This window comes from Heterocephalus glaber, unplaced genomic scaffold (genome assembly GCF_053883595.1).
Source record: "Heterocephalus glaber isolate CG9 unplaced genomic scaffold, H.glaber_assembly_v1.0 deba00001805, whole genome shotgun sequence".
In the NCBI taxonomy this organism is placed as follows: Eukaryota; Metazoa; Chordata; class Mammalia; order Rodentia; family Bathyergidae; genus Heterocephalus; species Heterocephalus glaber.
In genome coordinates this window covers 3,026,435-3,046,317 of record NW_028258480.1, presented here as the reverse complement: position 1 = coordinate 3,046,317, position 19,883 = coordinate 3,026,435, and the positions used below count along the sequence as shown (strand labels likewise).

Here is a 19,883-nt window from a genome sequence, read left to right as displayed (position 1 = left end):
TTGGAAAAAAAAATCTTGTTTGATATGGAATTTTAGGTTAAGAATTATTTTTTCCTGGTATTTCAAAAATGCCATTCTTTTGTGTTCTGAACATTATGATATAGCTTCTGAATGTCAGCCATTATTTATACTATTATTCCCTACAAAATGCATCTTTCTTCCTCAGGTTGCCTTTAGGGTTTTCTCTTTACAGTCAGTTTTCAGTAATTTAAGTGCCATGTGTCTGGGTATAGTTTTCCTTCTGTTTACCCTGTATAGAATTTACTGAGCACATTCTGAAGGCTAGCATCTTTGTCTTTAGTCCCTTTAAATAGGCAATTTTCTTTATGGATGTTTGAGAAAAGAACTCTGATCCTCAACACCAAGTAGGAGCACTAGCCAGCTCTTAAGACTCATTTACCCATCTCCCTCCTGGCACCTGGGGAGCTGCTTTCACAGCCCAGAGTGGCTGAGCAAGGCCAGAAAGTTTCTGGGAGGAGACTTAAAAGAATGCTCACTGCTGAGCTGTCGGGCACAAAGCCATCTCCCTCAACATAGAACCCAGAGGGAGGAGCCTGAGTCCACATCACATTGCACAGCCCCACGCGTGCACTCTACCAAGAACTCTAGCTCAGCAGTTTCTGGGAAATCAGATCAAAGTACACCTTTCAAAACCGGCACACTTGGAGGTTTTATATTAAGCTTCTGGAAGCGTCTGCTGCCTCTTGTCCCAGAGACGTTTGTAGAGAATAAGAAGACAGATTTGCAGGTGAGAACAAGGGGAAACAGATGCTCTGGGGCCACTCCTTTCCTTTTGCTTCCCTACTGAAGTGGAATGAATCAAAATATTCCTGATGGATGTGGATAAGAACTCCTGAGCTTACTTGTGTTGAGAATTACATCACAGGAGAAGGAAGTTACTGTATTTGAAAAACCCAGATATGTGGGGCAGTGTGCTAGATCCAAGAGAAAGTTCTGGTTGGATGAAGTCAAGTTTGATTGTGAGTTGATAAATAAATATGAAAAGATTTAGGAGCTGGGCCTTGGTAGGTGTGTGTCAGAAAATGTCCTAGCCCCTGGCAAGAAGCATTCTGGTTCAGGAAACGGTTGACACAGAGTGTACAATGCTGTGCAAATATCATATGTGATCCTCTGGTGACAGTCTAAAGTAGTTGGCTTTTTCTTTGGATAACTGATGGCCAGGGAAATTAAGTAACCTACTTAGTCATAAAAGGACTAAGCAGGTTCTAGTACAGGGACTAAAACACAAAGGTGATGAAGTGTTCATTTAAATTAAAAAAACCCACTCATCTATTGTATTACTTGGTGTTTCCTTCTGGATTTTTCTCTTCATCTATGTGGTATATAAAATGTGCACAAAAAATGATGAGGTAGCTATGCTTACCACAATTTTTCATAGGGGGTTTTTCTTCAAAGGAATTGTTTTCTTTGGCTGAATTCTGAGTACCGGAGTGGCTTTGTCAGAAGTTTCAAAGTTCTTTTCACAGGATGATGTGCCTTGCCAGTACTGATAACCCAGCTCCTCAGGTCTCCCATGGTTAGTCCATCCCATTAGTAAACAGAATGGCTGTGTCCCCAGGGGTGTGTGTAGGCGTGTGCAGAATGCTGTCCCAAATATACCCAGCAATACTTCCATGGTACAGCTTCGGTATTCTGGGATCAAACTCACCCTGCTTCTTATTTTCCTGTAACCTTCTGAGATGCTTCTAGCTAAAACATCAAATCAGCCTTCAGACTCATTACACTTCTGCCTTGAGACTCTAAGGCTTGGCCTACGTGGCTGTAGTCTAGTCTGGTGTTTTATTTCAGTGGAGCATCAGATAAAAATCCCCATACCATTCAATGGTTGGCCTTCAATATATATGTCATCTTAGTGTATTTGGGTGCTCTGACCCCATGTCTTAAACTGGGTGGCTTATGAAGAGCAGACATTATTTCTTAAGTGTCAGTGTCTGGAGAGGGTCTGTTTTCTGACTAATGGTGGTGCCTTTTTCTGTGTCTTCATGTGGTGGAAGTAGTTTCCTTAGGACCTAGGCCCCAAGGGCCTCCCTTCTACCTAGCATCACTGTGGAGTCAGAATTTCAACATACGAATTCAAGGAGGACACACAGATTCAGAGAATGGCTTACTTGTTGAATGAATAGGTGAATCTTTGCACTTAGTAAGCAAAATGACTAAATAAATGGCTATGTTAATATAAATACTTCATAATGAAATCATTAAACAGACATGTAATGAGTCCTTAATGGGAGTGAGCCAATGTGATACTCTCTGAGAATAAAGGATAAAATTTGAGGCCTTGTCCAGAGGAATTCACAAGACCAACTATAACCCATTGATCCCAGTTTTGTGGTTGAAATATGTACATAATCCTAGGAGAGTGAAGAAAGTGCTTGGTTCTGCTGGGGTTTCAGACCATAGAGGGAAGAAATTAAGAAAAACCCATTGTGTGATTCGGGCTTTGTAAAAGGAATAAGAGCTGGGTTTTGTAGGCATTGTGGAGTGGGACGTAAATGAAGAGCCCTCAGAGGTGCTGAAGTAGGTGTTGTGTTAAAACTGTTCTGTGATCTTGTGCAGAGAGGGTAAGATTAGCAGGTGGGGCTTTGGTGATTAAAAATAGTTTACAGGGGGCCAAAGGTGGGTGTAATGCAGTGGTAGAACAGCTGCCTGGGATGTGCCAGGCCACAGATTCTGTCCCCAGACCCAAAGTGTGTGTGTGTGTGTGTGAGGGGGGCAATAATTCACTAGAACTGCATGAGTGAGAATGCTACCAGCCTCAGCTACTTTCCCAGCAGCAACGGCCAGGTTGTCACCACTGCCTCAATTGTTCTGTTTAAGATTCCTCTCCTTTTAAGTCATGAAGGGAATTCAGGGTTAAGTGAAGACATGTTCTTGCACCCAAAAGACTGAAAAAAAACCTTGGACAAAGAGAAACAGCTGGAAAAGTCATGTTTCTCAGTCCAAGCAATCCCCAGTATTTTAAAGCAACGAGATCAAAAGGTAGAGTGAAATCACTGGTAATTTAGAGCCAACAGAAATCAATGATGACCAGCACTATCTCTACAAGTACAGATTCTATTTGATCAACCCAAAGAACCAGTGTTCCAGAAAGGTCAAACTAATGACGGGAAGGTCTTGGATACAGTGACAAGAGAGTGTGGAACTCAAAATGATCAGAGAAAGAGCCCGCTGGAGTTAGGTACCTAACATTGATAAGCCAGTTCCATGGAGACACACACACACACACACACACACACACACACACACACACACAACCAAGGGTCATTAAAAAACAAAAACTACGAGGCAAGTAGAAGGTAGCCATGAGGTAAACAATTAGGACAATGGTGGCTTTCTCCAAACAGGATTTTGCATATCCCCAATTTGTGTCTAGTCACCATTCCCATCTAACACGAAGAACTTTCTTTATACTTTCTTTCAAAAAGACCTAGCCAGTGCTTCCCAAGAGCATGCAACTCACTGTACATCCTCCTCTCTTCAGTATTCTAGGGCTGCCTACTTTCAGACTCCCATGTAAGCCTGTTAGGTAAATCTGGTGGAGGTGAGCACACACTTGTCCAGGATGGCCAAGAAGTGGGCAGTAGATCTCGGGGATAGTGCATTACTTGCCAGCTTATGCACTGCCTCCTGGCAAAAGCAGCTGCTGCTCCAATTTCTGCAAAACTCCCACAAAAATCTCTCTGTGGACCACCCCACTGCACAACTGCTGGGAAGGGAATTGCAGGAAGCCCCCTTCAGTTCAGCCCAGGAACACCTCACAAAAACATTACAATGGGTTTTCAGTTGAGATTTAATGTATGAATGAGTGGATGGTTGAGTGAAAGAATAGATTGCTACATACTCAGATTCTCATAAAATCAGTTTAACTTATAATGAAGCTGAACCAAAATATTTTAAAAGAAGAGAAACCAACTCCATGCTTGGGTGAGGAGTCGTTTTGTTTACACTGTATTTTCAAAAGGGGTAAGGGACTGTTGCAATTAGAAGGCATCTCAGATCACAAGATCTACAAAGATCTGAACAATGGGGAGGAAAAGGGCTGCTCTTTTAGGGTGAGAGGAAAGCAAGCTTTGCGGTGTCCTACTTCATAGCAAGAAGGGTGTTTCTGCACACCACTATTGTTCACAGTCCCGTGAAGAGGAGAAAGTTAACTACAGTTTGGTAAAGCTGGCTTTGTTTTGATGAGCCCATGAGGATGAAGAGAGTGGTTAACCATTTAGGAGGGAGAAATAGTGCCATGGAGAACCCAGGGGAAGGGGAATGAAGGACAGCTCTGTCTGTAGTGGATCGCAGAACGTTTTCCCCAGAGCTCAGGGTATTTTTGGTGGGGGCAGTGAAGGAGGGAAGTGGACATTCAGCCTGGGGTCAGCGGGGAGAACACTGACTGAAGTTTGATCGACAAATATTGCCTTATTTGTGAACACGGGTTAACAGTTCAGCTCATTATTTATGAAGCAAAGAATGAGGCTTTGGAGGGCCCGTGTTTGGCCTTCTCCTGGGTAAGCAAGGAGGACCTCTGGGAGGCCTCTCTCAGATGGGGAGGATGGATCGCTGCCGAAAGCTGTTTCCAGAACACGGTAGGGGTGGTGGGAGCTCTTCAGCCACTCTCATTCTGCTGACTCACAGTGACTGAGCAGTGTCCACCATGGGTCCCTCAGGGACGTGCACCTGTTGGAATCCACACAGGCCTTAACCTTTTCCCTACCCCGAGAATATGCTCTGTGTATCTTCTTGAACGTTTTTTAAAATTTAAGGGTGTTGTTGAGGATTTCACTCAATACATCAGTGGTACCTCAGTAAGGCTGCATAGAAAAAAATCATCTACAAAAAAAAAAAAAAAAAGAAAAAAATCATCTACAGAAGTGTTGGAGAGAATGAGAAACAAGTGGAACTTCCATGCATTACAGTGAAAATGTAAAACAGTGCATTCATTTTGGAGAAATGAAAGCCAGTTTCTTCTAAAGTTAAATATACACTTATCACACAACTCTGGAAATGTACTCAGAGGGAAATAAATAAATAAATATATATGACTCTTTCTAATAACTTATTACTAATTGCCCAAACCTACAGGTAACCCATATGCCCTTCAACAGGTTCACGGTTAAAAACTGATACATCCACACAATGCCTATAATGGAATATTATCCAGCAATAAAAAGACTGTCCTATCAAAACACGCAACAACTTGGATTTGACAAAAAAAGGTGCTAGTCTGGAAAAGCCACATATTAAAAAATTTGACATATTTGACATTTTGTTAAAGGACAATTTTAGGGTCAAAACAGGTTAATGATTGCTTTGGGCTCAGTGTCAGAGAAAGAGAAAGGGGTTGATGGCAAGGAAGGAGAAGAATCTTTGGGGTCTGTTGGAAAATCCCCGCTTGTTATGATACTAGTTCTACCAATATACACCATTATCAAAATGCATAAAATCATCCACTTAAAATTGGTAAGGCTGGGGATTTAGCTCAGTGGTTCTGCCACCTGCCTTGCCAGAGCAAGGTCCCAAGTTCAATCCCTGGTACCAATAAATAAATAAATAAATAAATAAATAAAAAAAAATTGGTGAATTTTACTGAGTATGAATTATGCCTCAAAAAATTTGATAATACTAACAAAAAGAATCTGGAGAGCTTTTTAAAATACAGATTTCTAAGCCCTATACTTCCATAAGACCTTCTAAATTAAAAAAAATAATAGCGGCAGGCTTGAAGGATAGTACACTATTTGCGTATACGTATAATACGTACTAATGTAAATATATACATACTTAATTATGCTAATACATAATCAAATATTTTTCTTTTTTCCTTTGTTTTTCAAATTTGACTTGTACTACATAATCATTATGTCTTCTAAGTAAAGACCCAGAGGAAAAGTTTTTAAAATTTCTTATTTTGTCTTAATACCAAGAATACTAGCAATAGTTAGGATGGCTGACACATACTGAGTATTGCTCAAGCCAGGCCTGTTGCTGTAGATTTAAAACCAACCATCTGATGCACCATGTTTACATGGATTAATATAATGTTTTTCCAGTTAATGTTTTTCAATTCATTTGAAATTCACAAAAATGGTTAGTTATGTAGAAGAAAATTCTCTCATTGGACCATTTTCAGACAGCAGTGTGGGTTGATCTGTGCTTGTGCTGAAGACAGATGCGAATGTTAGCCACCCTGATTTGCTCATCATGCTCTGTATACATGTACTGAACTATCACATTACACCCTATCAATTTATACAGGTAAAATAATAAATGATAAAAGAGGCTACTAGTAATCATAACCATTGCATGCTCACTATGTTCTGGGTGCTCAAACTCATTACATGCATTGACTTCTTTAACTGTCATTTACTCTCTGAACTAAGTGCTGCACTTACTGCCATTTATAGATGAAGAAACCAAGGCATCAAAGAGTTGAGTAGCACGCTGGGTATCATATAGTGGCAGAGTTGGCTGGATATGGATGGAAACTGAAAGAATGGTCATGCATTCTTAGAGAACAGATTCACTAATGTTGATGCATCTTTACTTGTTGGAATTTTGGGTTTTATAAAAAGGTGAAAACAAAACTTTCATAAATATTTTTAAAAGTTGAGCAAGATGCTGGAGATAATTTCAGGAAGAGGCACCTATACCCGCTACCAGCCTGCTCTTTCTTACAGTAAGAAGTTTAGTGAATGGAGCATCCATGAAACAGCAAGACTGAGCCCCAACAGACAGTTCCCTGGACCCACTTATTGTACCCATGTGATCTCCTGCTCTTTCCAGTCCTTGATTATTCTTGATCTTCTATTTAGGCTAAGGTTCCTACCAAGATGTTCCATTTGCAAAGTTCACAGATGCTACAAATGCTAGAGAAATCCTTACTGAAGAACCTCCCTGAATCCTTAAAGGTAAGAGTGGAACAACACACTCATGGACATAAAGAGCCATTAGCTGCCTATGAAAGAGGTGAGAAAAAGAAAGTATTCCCTGAGGACCCATTCTGCGCTATCAGCACTCACTGTGTGGGATCTCATTTAACTCATCCCCTCTATGCAAGAAATGTGTATCACAGCCATACAACTGAGGAGAAGCTGGAGACTCAGCTCTCTAACCTGACCAAGACAAGAGGCAATGCTCTATGACCCAAAACATTTCCTTCTGCTCATCAAAGAATTGTGTTATATAAATCTGGAAGTTTTCCAGAGTTGAAAGGTCGACTAAAACTAACACATTAATGTTTAATTGTTTTTCCTAAATAGTTGTGTTTCTGGTAAGAGCTTAACCATGTGATTCTTTCTTGACGTAAATAACAAATCAATTTGTGTCTTGTCCCATCTCAAATGATTATGTATAGTTTTTGGTGAGCAAGAAATTTCCTTTAGAAGGGGATCAATAATCTTGTACACAGAAGCATTTCCCCACCTACCAACAGAGATTCAAAATACATGAAATAAAAGCTAATAGGACTAAAAGGAAAAAAAACCTGGTAAACTTGCTAGTATAATTCTTCCAGTAATTTATAGAATAGGGAGAAAACATGTAAGTATATAGAAGTCCTGAATAAAACAAGGAACCAATTTGAACTGACATTTGAAAAATATCTCCCTCACAATCCCAGGATACACGTGCTATTCAAGTGCTTAAGGAATATCTATCTGGTTAGAGTACATATTTTTAGAATTTTAAAATGATTGTAATCATGTTAAATATGTTCTTAAGCAATAATGGAATTAAAATTTAAAAGCTATCTGAAAATGTCCCACATTTCTGCAAATGATATAAACACAATTCTAAATATACCACTCTTCAGAGTCACAAGGAAAATTAGAGTATTTTAATTGAATGAAAATTAAAGTACAGATATCAAAATTTGTGAGATGCAAATAGATTATTGACAACTAGAAAATATTACTAACTGCTTATTCTAAAAAAACTAAGAATGACCTCATCTCAGAAAATTTGTTTCCATTCTAGAAACTAGAAATTAGTACAAATTAACCCATTAACAAATGGAATGAAGGGAACAGCAGGAAGAGAAGGAGGGGAAGGAGGATGAGGGGAAGGAGGAGTAGGAAAAAGAAATCAATGAGGAAAAACAATAAAATAATAACAAACATCTATACATCATCTACGCATCCAAAATCTCGTTCTCAGAACAGTTCAATAATGTTGACAATGCTGTAATCAAAGCGACAAAGAAATAGAAAAGTCACAGATTGCCAATATTAGGAATGAAATGGGAGACACTGCTACTAGCTCAATAGAGAGTATAAGCATAATAAAGATGTTATTAACAACACTGTACTCATACATTTCAAGATTTATTTTATGAAAAGTACAAATTATGAAAAGTCACCAAAGAAGAATTTGCAATCTAAGCTGTCCTATGTCTGTAATTTAAAACACTTCAAGAAAAAAACTCCTCATCCAGATGGCTTCATTAGCAATTTCTACCACACAAGTGGAGAAGAAATAATACCAAGCTACATAAACTGTTTTGGAATAGGGCAGAGAAAGGAACACCTCCCAGCTCATTTTATGAGATCAGAATTACCCTAATAACAAAACTAGAAATACTACATATATTAAAAGCAACTACAGAATATATCCATCGTGAACATAGATGCAAAAATTCTCAACAAAATACTATGAAGTCAAATACAACATTTAAAAAGAATAACATATCATAACCAATGGGGATTTATCTTAAGAATTGAAGGTTTAACATTCAAAAATCAATAATGTAAGTTCCCATGTCAACAAACTAAAGAAGAAAACCCAAATGATCTTCTCTTTATAGTTATAGAAAAATTATTTGACAAAATTTAATATTTCCAATAAACATAAAACCTCTGCAGCCCAGGAATAAAAGGGATTTCCTTCAACCTGATAAAAAAAAAAACGAGCAAAAATTTCAACTAATATTTTACCAAATAGTGAAAGATGATTTTTCTAAGATGGATATAAGGCAAAAATATCCACTCTCAATACTGATATTCAAAGGGATACTGTGCATCCCTCGATAGCTCAGCTGGTTGAGCAGAGGACTGCAGACCTAACAAAAAGCAAAACAAACCAAAGTAACACTGGTTGTTCTAGCCAATATAAATGACAAGAAAAAGGAAAGAGTACATATTGGAAAAAAAGAAGTAAAATACAGTTTTTTCACAGAGGTCATGATTTTCTAATGTAGAAAATCTTATGAAATATACCAAACAATCTTTAGGTGTAAGGAAGTTTGGCAAGGTGTCAGGATTCAAGGCCAAAATATGAAATAACAGCTATCAATTACATTTATGTACACTAGCAATGAGCAATTAGAATTAAAAATTTAAAGGCAGTGCCATTTACAATAACATCTAAGGAAAAACAAAAACCAAAGGGGAAAAAACCCTTTAATTATAGACCCTTGTTAGTCTACACTTTTTTTTTTTTTTTTTTTTTTTTTTGCTAATGATTCAAATATCCAGACTTCTCAGGGCAGCATAAAGATGCTGGGTTTGGTACAGTTGACGGGAATGCTGGTAGGAAAGGCATAATAAATATTCCACCTTTTGTTACCTTTTCCTAGTGCTCTTGCACCTGTGTAAAGGTCATTGTGGATTAAGCCACATGAGCTTCATGTGACCCCCAGGTCACTGGTCAGTCGGAGGGAGCACAGGGCAGCTGTCGAGAGGCCGAGTCCAGAGGCAGACTTCTTTGACCCAACAAATTCATTATTTTCTGAGCAACATTGCAGAAGTTGATGCTGTGTCTCGGCAGTTTTGCATGTCAAATTAGTAAAACCAGAAAGTCAGTATGGTAGACATTCCCCTTCAATCCTCATTCCAACTCTGGTAAGAGAAAGATTTGGGTGTTGTGGCCTGAAGACGATCCCGTCTCCAAACAATAAACACTGAGTAGGTCTGTGTCACCTCCCAGCTCTGATGCACTCAGTTTGTAGTGAGGAGAAAGAGAGGAGTAGTGATTACTTCCAAATTCCAATGTTTAAAGAAGTGACCTTTATTTCCCCCTAAAACTGGATTTAATTGCTATATTGCATATCCACAAATGGCAGAGTATTTAATACTTTCATACAGACTTGGTTAAGTGAAAATTTTGCTTCCCCTTTTTCCTCAGTCTGACATTTTCAAGGGAAGGATAGAGCATCTCGGGGCTAGGCCGTGCCCTGGTCAGTGAGATGTTCTTGTCCAATCGGTCCTTCACACTCGTTGGACCTTCAGCTGTCCTGCTCTCCACTTGACCTTGCTGCTAAGCACTGCTGAGTCTCCTCTTCCTCAGAGCCACAGCCTTCTGAACTTGTCAGCCCTTGCCCGCCTTCTTCAGGGTTCCTGAGGGCAGTGGTGTTTGATGACTTGGCTCTTGGGAAGGGTAACAGCTGCCCCATGCTTCACCCTGGGCTGTGCTCGCCAAAGCTCGTGACTAGCACTGTGATCTCCTTCTCAGTAAATAGGAGAGAGGTCATTTCAACTTTCCAGAAAGTAATTTGTAAATATTTAGAAGGTAATAAAAACTTTCAGTGGCAGGAAATGTTTGACATAGAAATTTCCCTTCTTAAATTTGTATTAATAGGCATATTTTCAAAGGCTTAAGCAAAAACTTTCCTAAGAAGAATTAGACTAAAATATCAGAGAAAACAGAAATGGGCTGGAATAAGAGGTTTAAAAAAATTAAACATATAATAAATATTGTACAGTCATGAAATGTGCTTACATAGCGTGGAAATATGCCCATGTACAGTGTATGTGGGAAAATAGATGTTGTACTAATATACACTAGATAATTTTGTTTACAAAACTGTGTAGATATATAAAAAATAAGAATAAATTATGCAATAATGAGTGATTGATAATATATGTTATATATGTATATATTCTCATGATTTCATAAAAAAATCTGTGTTGGGGGATAATAAAATACAACGTAAAGCCTGGACTAGATGCTATATAATTTCATAGAATTACCCGAAGTTTATAGAAGAAAGCCTGTTTTTCACTGACCTTTTGTACTGTGCTTCTTGTCCCATTCTGTGGAAATGTTGCAGGTTTATGGGACTGTCTTCCACATGAACCAGGGAAACCCATTCAAGCTTAAGGCCCTGGTGGACTCATGGCCGGGTTTTAATACAGTAGTTGTCTGTCCTCAGGAGCAGGTAAGCTGCCAGCTGTGGTATGAATACGACTGTGCTTGTATTTGCCATGTAACATGAACCTGGCCAACTGGGATCCCAGCAAAACACAGATGAATCGAGGTGGTGACCAGTTAGTCCTGTCCTCAGGAAGCTCACAGTCTGGAGGAATCACAGGCCAGCAGACAAATTCCAATATCGTGAGAAAGGTGCAATAGCCTTCAGGAATGCTTATGCTCTTGTTGTAAGAATTTTTATAGTTTAAAGACTATACTTTAAGATATAGAAGTAGGACTGGCCAAGAGATGATTAAAAATAGAGATTTCAGCAGGTGCAAGGAGAAGACTAAGGAGCCTTGCAGGTAAATATTTCACTCAAATTGGATTGTGATGTTAAGTAGGTTTTGATAGGCTGATAAGATCAGGGAAGAATAACACCTAAAATGTATGAAGGTAAATATAAAGAATTTAGGGAAACATATAAGAAAAATAACAATATCAGTACTTTAAAGTATGTCTGCAGTTCCAGACTTTTTGAAATCACTCAAGTAAAGTGACTCACAGACTGCAAATACAAATATGTTTTAAGCACATCAAAAAACATAAGGTAAAAATCCACATAATGAGGATACGTTCTGTATTTTCCTTATGTTCACACTTTTTTCTTTTATCTTCATTTGGCTATTTGTTCTTTTCCAATACCTTTATCTAATTGTATTATTATCCTTGTAATCCTCAATAGGATCCTTTGTCTTACTTTTTTTCTTCTCCTTCTCATCCTCAATTGTTTAATTTCTCAAATTTTTCTCTTTCATTCTCTCATTCTCCACCCCTATATCTTACTAGTATAACATTTACACGTTATTAACCCTTCGATAGTTAGCTGTATGTTATTCCTGTTGAATTCTTTTCTGTTGTTAGTGGAGGCAGAATTGTTGCATTTAGTAGATGTTTACTATTGTATCCAATCCAAGAACGAACTACTAACCACGCCCAACCCTGCTTATCTTCCCAAGTCAGACCAGGTCGGGAGTGTTCAGGGTGGTGTGGGTATAGACTACTCGCTGTCACCATTTGGGTTGTCTTAGTCTTTATACAATCATTATAGTTTTTTTTAATAGTTCAGTGTGGTACATTATTGGTTCTTACAGTACCTCAATATCCACTTTGTCCTGAATGATACTCTTGTTGCTGATTTACTTGCTATTGCCAAGGTGGCATACTTGTTGCTGTTAATAGGGTTTTAAAAAATCTATGCCAATATCCAGATTACCTTGTTGTGCCCAGATCACGAAGTCCCCAAAGACCACCAAGGAGCCGATTCCGATGTAAACACACGAGGGTTGTTTATTCAAGCTCGAGCAGGGGCACTCAACCATCACCGACAGAGCGGATCAGGATTGAGAGCCCCGAATTCGAAATCAGCAGGGTTTTTATTGTGGCTACTGCAAGGTTTGGGGATGTTTCATTTAGCAGTTACATGATTGGTTGATATTTAGCAAGCATTGGGGGTTGAGGGGTGGCTACATGTAGAGTTTATGGGAAAAAGGAACAATCAGCACATTGACAGAATGTTCTATAGATAATGGGCCCGGGAGCATCTGTTTTCTGGGCAGACAGAGGATTGAGTTAGGAGCAGTGTCTCTTTTTTTAATCTGTTGTCCCACAGCAAGGACATTTTATCATTAGTTTATGGGCACAAAGGAGACTAGGGGAATAGTTGACTTCAGTGAAGTGGAATTTATGTCAAGGCCACTTCACTGTCTTATATTTAAGATGGAGTCAAACTTTAGTTAGGTCTCACAACCTTTGTGTCATTAACAACACTGAGGTCCATTCCAAGAGGGACCAAAGGTCTAAATGTTAAAACAGAAGCCATCTGCTTGAAGATAAAATAGGTATAACTCTTGAAGACATAGGCATAAGAAAGATTTTGAACAGAAACTTAATGGCACAAGAAATAATACCAAGAATCACCAAATGAGATCATATCAAGTGAAAAAGCTTCTGCATAGCAAACCATACAATCATTAGAGTGAAGAGATGACCTACAGAACAGGGAAAAATATTTACACACTACTTTTCAGACAGAGGACTAACATCTAGAATATATAAATAACTCAAAAAAATTAGACCACTCAAAATAAAAGACTCAATCAAAAAATGGGTAACTACAATGGATAGACACTTCTCAGAAGGCGTAGAAATGGCTAATAAATACATGAAAAAGGTTCAACATTCCTGGCCTTTAGAGAAGTGGAAATTAAAACCAACACTGAGATTCTATGTTACTTCAGAAAGAATGCCTACCATCACAAAATCAAATAATAACAAATACTGGTGAGGCTATGGGGAAAAGAAACCCCTCTATATTGTTGGTAGGAAGGTAAACTAGTACAATCACTATGGAAATCAGGGTGGAGATTCCTCAAAACACTAAAACTAAAAGTTCCATTCCACACAGCTATTCCCCTTCTAAGCATCTTCCCCAAAGAGTTGAAGATACTTCAGTGACACATGCACACCCATGTTTATAGCAGCACAATTCATAATAGCTAAATCTTGGAAGCTGACTAAATGTCCATCAGCAGGTGAATGGATAAAGAAAATATTGTATTTATACACAATGGAGTACTACTACTGTAAAGAAGTATAAACTTGCGTCTTTTGTAGGAAAACGGATGCTTCTTGGGACCATAATATTAAGTGAAATAAATCAGACACACAAGCTTAAATATCACCTGGTTTCTGTTATATGAGGAACCCAAAATATAAATAAAGAGCAAAATGAAAGGTAATAATAAATAGGGGATAGATATTTTAGAAAAGAGAAGGGGACCAAGTGACTGAGGGAGGCAGAGCAAGGTGGAGGGAGGAAGAAAGGGCATCAAAAAGAACTGAGACGCTTTATGTCCATGCACCAGCTTCCCACAGGGAATGGAGCAATTATGCACTGCAATCATGTACAATAAAAATTAAACTACGAGGACATCGTACAACTTGAGAGTTGAAATATTTGAAGTATTCAAATAGTTCAGTGATTGAAAAACAAATAACCTGATTGAAGCATGGGCAATTTTCCCACAGAAGACATAAAGACACGTAATTATGTTAAGAGAAATAAGCTAATGACAGAAAGTTAAAATTTGCACCATTTCACTTTTATTAATTTAAAAAAAATTCAAATAAATAGACGTAGAGGACAAAGCAGTGGATAACCAGGTACTGAGTCAGGGGGAGAAAGGGGAGACACGGGTTAAAGGAATCGAGGTAGTAGCTATGTAAGATGAAGTCTAAATGTCTAATTTATCAAGTGAAGAGTACAGGTGGTAACATTTTCCTGAATTTGCTACTAAATTTCAAGTTCCAGCTGTTTTCATCCAAAAGAAAGTAGGGTAACAACATGAAGTGATGGATCTGTTAATTTTCTTCAGAACAGTAGTTATTGTTTTGTAGTTACCTGTTTAGTAACTGTATGTACCACATAACATCATGTTGTATGCCATATATACATATAGTTGTTTATTAAAATGCACAAACAACACAGAATATCAAAATAAAGAAATTTAATTATTAAGACCTAAAAATGGAATGATATTTTTTAATGTTATGTTTAAAAAATTGGTTGTCAATGGTATTATTGCTGAGCTTTAAGTGCATTTCTGTGAAAACTTTTCCAGCTATTCTATTCTGCCTGGATGTTTGTTCTCTGGTTCTTCAAGTAACCCTATCCCTTATTTCTTAACTTTGAGAATGTAATTTTGAATAAATTTTGTGTTTTGATTTTGCTAGAAACCCCAACTAGCCTTTTAAACAACGCCAGTTTGTGGTCTATATTTTAAAGATATTGCGTGTCATTTTGTATAGTTTTCTGAAGTGTAAATGGAAATTCTTATACTACAGGGTTTGCCATATCAATTTGAGTACTGCCATGCTCAAAACAATTTGTTCTGATACTTGTTGAAACAGAATAACATTCAGCCTCACAACCAAAGCTTGCCTAGGACAATATCACTTTTATTCTTTCTCCTGAAGACCACAGAATATAGAGAAATGCTTCTTAAATGAGTGCACCTTTGGCTGATACTAAATTGTACATAACACATAAATATTTGGTTGAACAAGATTTTTTAAAACATAGAGCAAATAGAGTCTTTCAATTGGTTTCAATGTAAATGATTCAGGGATAATAAAAATGTGTAAAAACATTCATATTTCACTTTGTAAAATAACAGTATAATAAAAGCTAGATAATAAATATTAAAATGACTTGGTATAAGTGATTTGACTTATTCCATGTTGCCCAACCAAACAGGAAATGACAGATGACCTTGATCACTACACCAACACTTACCAAATCTTTTCTAAGGACCCCCAGAGCTGTCAGGAATTCCTTGGAAGATCAGATGTCATCAACTGGAAACAACATTTGCAAATCCAAAGTAAGGAGCATGGGAGGTGTGCCGGGCGCTGAGTCGACTGTGTCTCCATCGGTAGGGTCTCTTCCCATCCTGGGCACCTGCCCCTGCAACTTTGACCTCCTTCTGCCAAGCCTCGGAGTCTCCACGTCATGCTCATTCCTTGTGTTGGCTGCCAGCAATTCAAGGTGTAGAATTTAGATGCTGCAGACAACGGGCTGATATGAGGAACTGTGGAGAAGTTACTCTCTTGTTAGCTGAGGATTCATGATCTACTTAGCGTGACCGATTCAGGGTCCCTCAGCATGACGGGGTGTGAGGACAGAGCTTTCCCTTAGGCCTTCCATTCCTGGAATAATAATGACAGCTCCTTATGCCATGGGCCCTCGAAGGTCACTCAGCACAACTGCTGTGGTTATGAGCATACCCTCTGTAGTAACTCCAAAGGGTACATTGTCATTCAGATTCTTCCTTTGCACACTTGAGCAAGTGACTTAACTATTACTCTGTTTCTTCATTTATAAAAATGAAGGTAATAAAATCCTACAACATAGGGCCCGGGTAAGGATTAAATGAAGTAGTATTAGACCAATGCCTTGGTAGACACCATGTGCAAAATCAAGATTGGCTATTATAATTTAAATACCATTTCTGCTTTGCCTGCACAGTAATTGTCAGGATTTCTGGGGTTATTTCTGTTTTACGTAAGAGAAAGCATTCTCAGAGAGTGACTTGGTCATAGTCATAGTAAGTGGCACTGACAGAAGCAAGATTGTCTGACGCTAAGTTCTGCTTCCCTCCAGTGGGCCGGTCCATAAACTTTGTGAAGGGACAGTTCCAGTTATCCTTACTTTCTGCCCTTCTAGGTGCCCAGTCCAGCCTGGATGAGGTCATACAAAGCCTTGCAGCTGCTAAATTGGTCAAGGTCAAGAAAACACAGTGCATTCTCTACATGATGCCAAAGACAGTGAAGAAACTGGTGCCATTCCTGCTGGACACGCAGAATTTTCGTCCTGAAGCTGAGACGCCCCAGGTCATGTAAGTCTGACAAAAGATGCTGTGTACAATGTATTAACATCTTCCGCCAAAGTGGCCTCCCAGCCTCGCTCCCTGCATCCATGTGCCTCCCTGCAATTGATTTCCAGGGTGATCCCTCTAGTCGCTATGTGGATTATGTGCTTTACCTGCTCAGAAGCCATCAATGCCTCTCATGGCATTAAATGAAACTGAATTTCTTTTACAGGTGCAACAAGACCTGCACCAGACAAGACCTTGCACTTTGGTGTCGCTCCTGTCCCCTCCTCCCTGCAGCTGTGGACTTTTTTCTGCTGCTTTAGTCTCCCACACTCACTGACGTGTGCCCGTGGGTGGTTTGCATTTGCTGTTTGCCTGCCTAAACTGTTCTTTCCTATTATCTTCGTAAATCTTTCTCTTTTGTTATCACTGTCCATACTTTCAAATTTGATTTCTTTGACAGTTCTTAATTGAGAGTTCCTCATCTGAAACGATTCTCCCCAGGCCGGGGATTTAGCTCAGTGGTTCCACCACCTGCCCCGCAAGCGAAGGTCCTGAGTTTGATCCCCAGCACCAAAAGAAACCAAAACCAAACCAAATCCAAACCAAAACCAAAAACGATTCTCCCTTTCATAAATCCTCATTATAAAACCCGACTTTTATTTTATGTACTGTACTTATCAGTGTCTGAGAACAGCCCACTTGTTTACTTAGCGACGTGCTTGCTGCTTGAAGCCTCCCCGCTACACTGAAGGCCCTGTCAGAGCAGGCATCTTCTCTGTGTGGCTTGCCAGCAGTTCCTCCACAGCCAAGTAGCACCTGGCACCTAGTAGGCTCTTACTAAATAAGCTTTTAATGAATAAACAGAGAAAAGATTTTCCAATAAAGAAAATAAATTGTGTATCTTCCCCTGTTTGCACTGTAAAACTGAATAGGACAGAAAACTGCTGATGGGAGTTTGACTGGCAGATGCTCAGTTCCTTGTGTGCTAATGTGACTGCGAGAGGTTCACTCAGCCTGTGAAGTGCATGACTGTACCACAGGAGAACACCTCCTCATTTCACATCCCATGAGACCCTCTCGTTCACTCTATGAGATAATCGAGGTAGAAGACATCAGGCAGGATCTGAGGATGAAGTGGCTTGTTCACAGCATAGAGGTGAAGGGCACATCGGTGGTTTGAATTTCTATCTAGTCCCACACAGCAGGGTCTTTCCAGGCTGCCTCTGGAAGCCTCTTTACACCACTGTAGGAGTCTGCACACCTCCGTGTGCTATGATGGGCCATTAGGGCTCCAGCGAGTTGACTCCGCACTTCAGTTTTCCATTGCATTCAACATGATGGCCGAGGACTGTCAGATACCAGTCTCCTAAGAGTCCATGATTCCAAACTCCAGCTTTACTGCCCATTAGCATCACTTTGGGGTACTTTGTCATTTTCTGTGTACCTACTTTTCTTATCTGTAATATGGAGACGATGTCCTCTGTCTTATTATCTGTGGAGATTCACAGAAAAATTGGAAAAAACACTTAATTTTTACGAAGTGTTCCTTGTTTTGTGGCACTGTACTCGGGGTACCTGCATGCACCTTATTTATTTCTGCCTTTTAACAAAAGTGCTGTTAATACCCCTATTTTATGCAAGAAGACATGCAGGCAGAGACAGAAGTCACCTGCACAAAATCACACAGCTAGTCAGATGATGAGCCCACCTGGCTGCTGAGTTCATATCGTTGCCCATCTTCCTACTTGCTTCTCACTGCAATTTTTTTGGGGGGGACACACAATGTACTTGATACTATGGTCTGTTCTTTTCCCTTTTTCTCAATAGTAATCAAGAGATGTTTAAACTCTCATCGCTGGACGTCACCCATGCTGCCTTGGTGAATAAATTTTGGCATTTTGGTGGTAATGAAAGAAGCCAGAGATTCATCGAGCGCTGTATCCGGACTTTTCCCAGCTTCTGTCTGCTGGGGCCTGAGAAGACCCTGGTGTCCTGGGCCCTGATGGACCACACTGGCGAGCTGCGAATGGGAGGCACCATGCCTGAGTTCCGGGGCCAGGGCCTTGTCTCTTATATCTTATACATCCAGACCCAGACTCTTGAAAAGCTTGGATTCCCCGTGTACAACCATACAGACAAAGCCAACAAAACAATACAGAAAATAAGCCACCGTCTGCACCATGTCGCCATGCCCTGTGACTGGAACCAGTGGAACTGTGTGCCTCTGTGAAGCTGACTCTGAGCACAAGACAATATTGATGGCTGTGATGTGGCTGGAAGGGTGGACAGAGCAAATTGTAAGCAGCACTGAAGGAGTGGGCGTTGTTTCAGTTCTGGGGAAGCACTGTGAATGGTCAATGGGACTGTCAGGTTCCTGCACCTAAATTACTTTTCAGGTCCAGCAGCCCTGGCGTGGGCTACACCCCTCTGATGTTATCAGGACTTTCTGGAGTGGCCACCGGCCTTGTCCAGCATCTCATGGGCTCAGTGAGTCTGCTTCACGCTGCTTTAATTCTTCTCCAAGAACTCCTGTCTCACATCTGGATTACCAGTGTAGAGAACTTGACAGTTTGCCAAGATGTGGTGTCATCTTGTGGACAGTATATAATTTGCTTTTCTATGTCCCTTTATTTAGCGGGCAAAGGGTCCCGATTCTTCTACTGGAAGCCCTGTGATCTGCTTCAATGCTTAATAACCATGTTAATTTGTGAAAACGCTACAAAGAAACCCATTATCTGTATAATCAATGTGCATTAATAAAAATGAAAAGAAATCATGTTAAATAGTTCACAATTATATGATGGTCAGTGGAGATGATACCTGAGAGATTAGTTTTTTAAAATAAAATTTATTGTGTATATTTAATGCACACAATATGAGGTTTTGGATTAAATGTCAATTGGAAAATGGTTACCATAATGAAACAAAGAGGTACATCATCTCACATAGTTACACAATTTATTTTGTTTTCATGGTCACAGCAGCCACAATCTCATTTTGTGTGAATCTCATAAATGGTACAGTTTCATCATGTTAAGCATTAGATCTCTAGACCTGTTCATCCTGCATATCAGCTATTTTGTATCCTTTGATTTACATCTCTCCCTTTTCTCACCTCAATCCTCCTCTCTGATAACCACACTTTAGTTTTCCATCTCTGGATATGTGAATGTTTTAAAGACTCTCTATATAAATGAGATAATACATTTTTTTCTCTGTCTTGTTAATTCGACTTACCATAATATCTTCCATGATCATCCATTTTATAGAAAATGACAAGGGTCATTAAAAGCCATTTTTCCCCTGTTG

At 39.3% G+C, this 19,883-nt stretch overlaps 1 protein-coding gene across 4 annotated transcripts; it reads left to right on the top strand.

Moving 5' to 3' along the window:
• The first annotated feature begins 557 nt into the window (after positions 1-557).
• LOC101711041 (glycine N-phenylacetyltransferase-like) lies at positions 558-19,448 on the top strand. Of its 4 annotated transcripts, none has more exons than XM_087203614.1 (6): positions 558-748; positions 6,825-6,920; positions 11,057-11,164; positions 15,509-15,581; positions 16,424-16,595; positions 18,402-19,398. In XM_087203614.1, the coding sequence occupies exons 2-6, from the start codon at positions 6,843-6,845 to the stop codon at positions 18,802-18,804; spliced, it is 834 nt and encodes a 277-aa protein (XP_087059740.1). In that variant the 5' UTR covers positions 558-748; positions 6,825-6,842; the 3' UTR covers positions 18,805-19,398. The 4 variants fall into 4 exon arrangements, with proteins under 4 accessions (XP_087059740.1, XP_004869789.1, XP_021103968.1 ...); XM_004869732.4 differs by having other exon boundaries at positions 15,455-15,581; XM_021248309.2 differs by lacking the exon at positions 558-748 and having other exon boundaries at positions 6,825-6,978; positions 18,402-19,448.
• Positions 19,449-19,883: the final 435 nt, after the last annotated feature.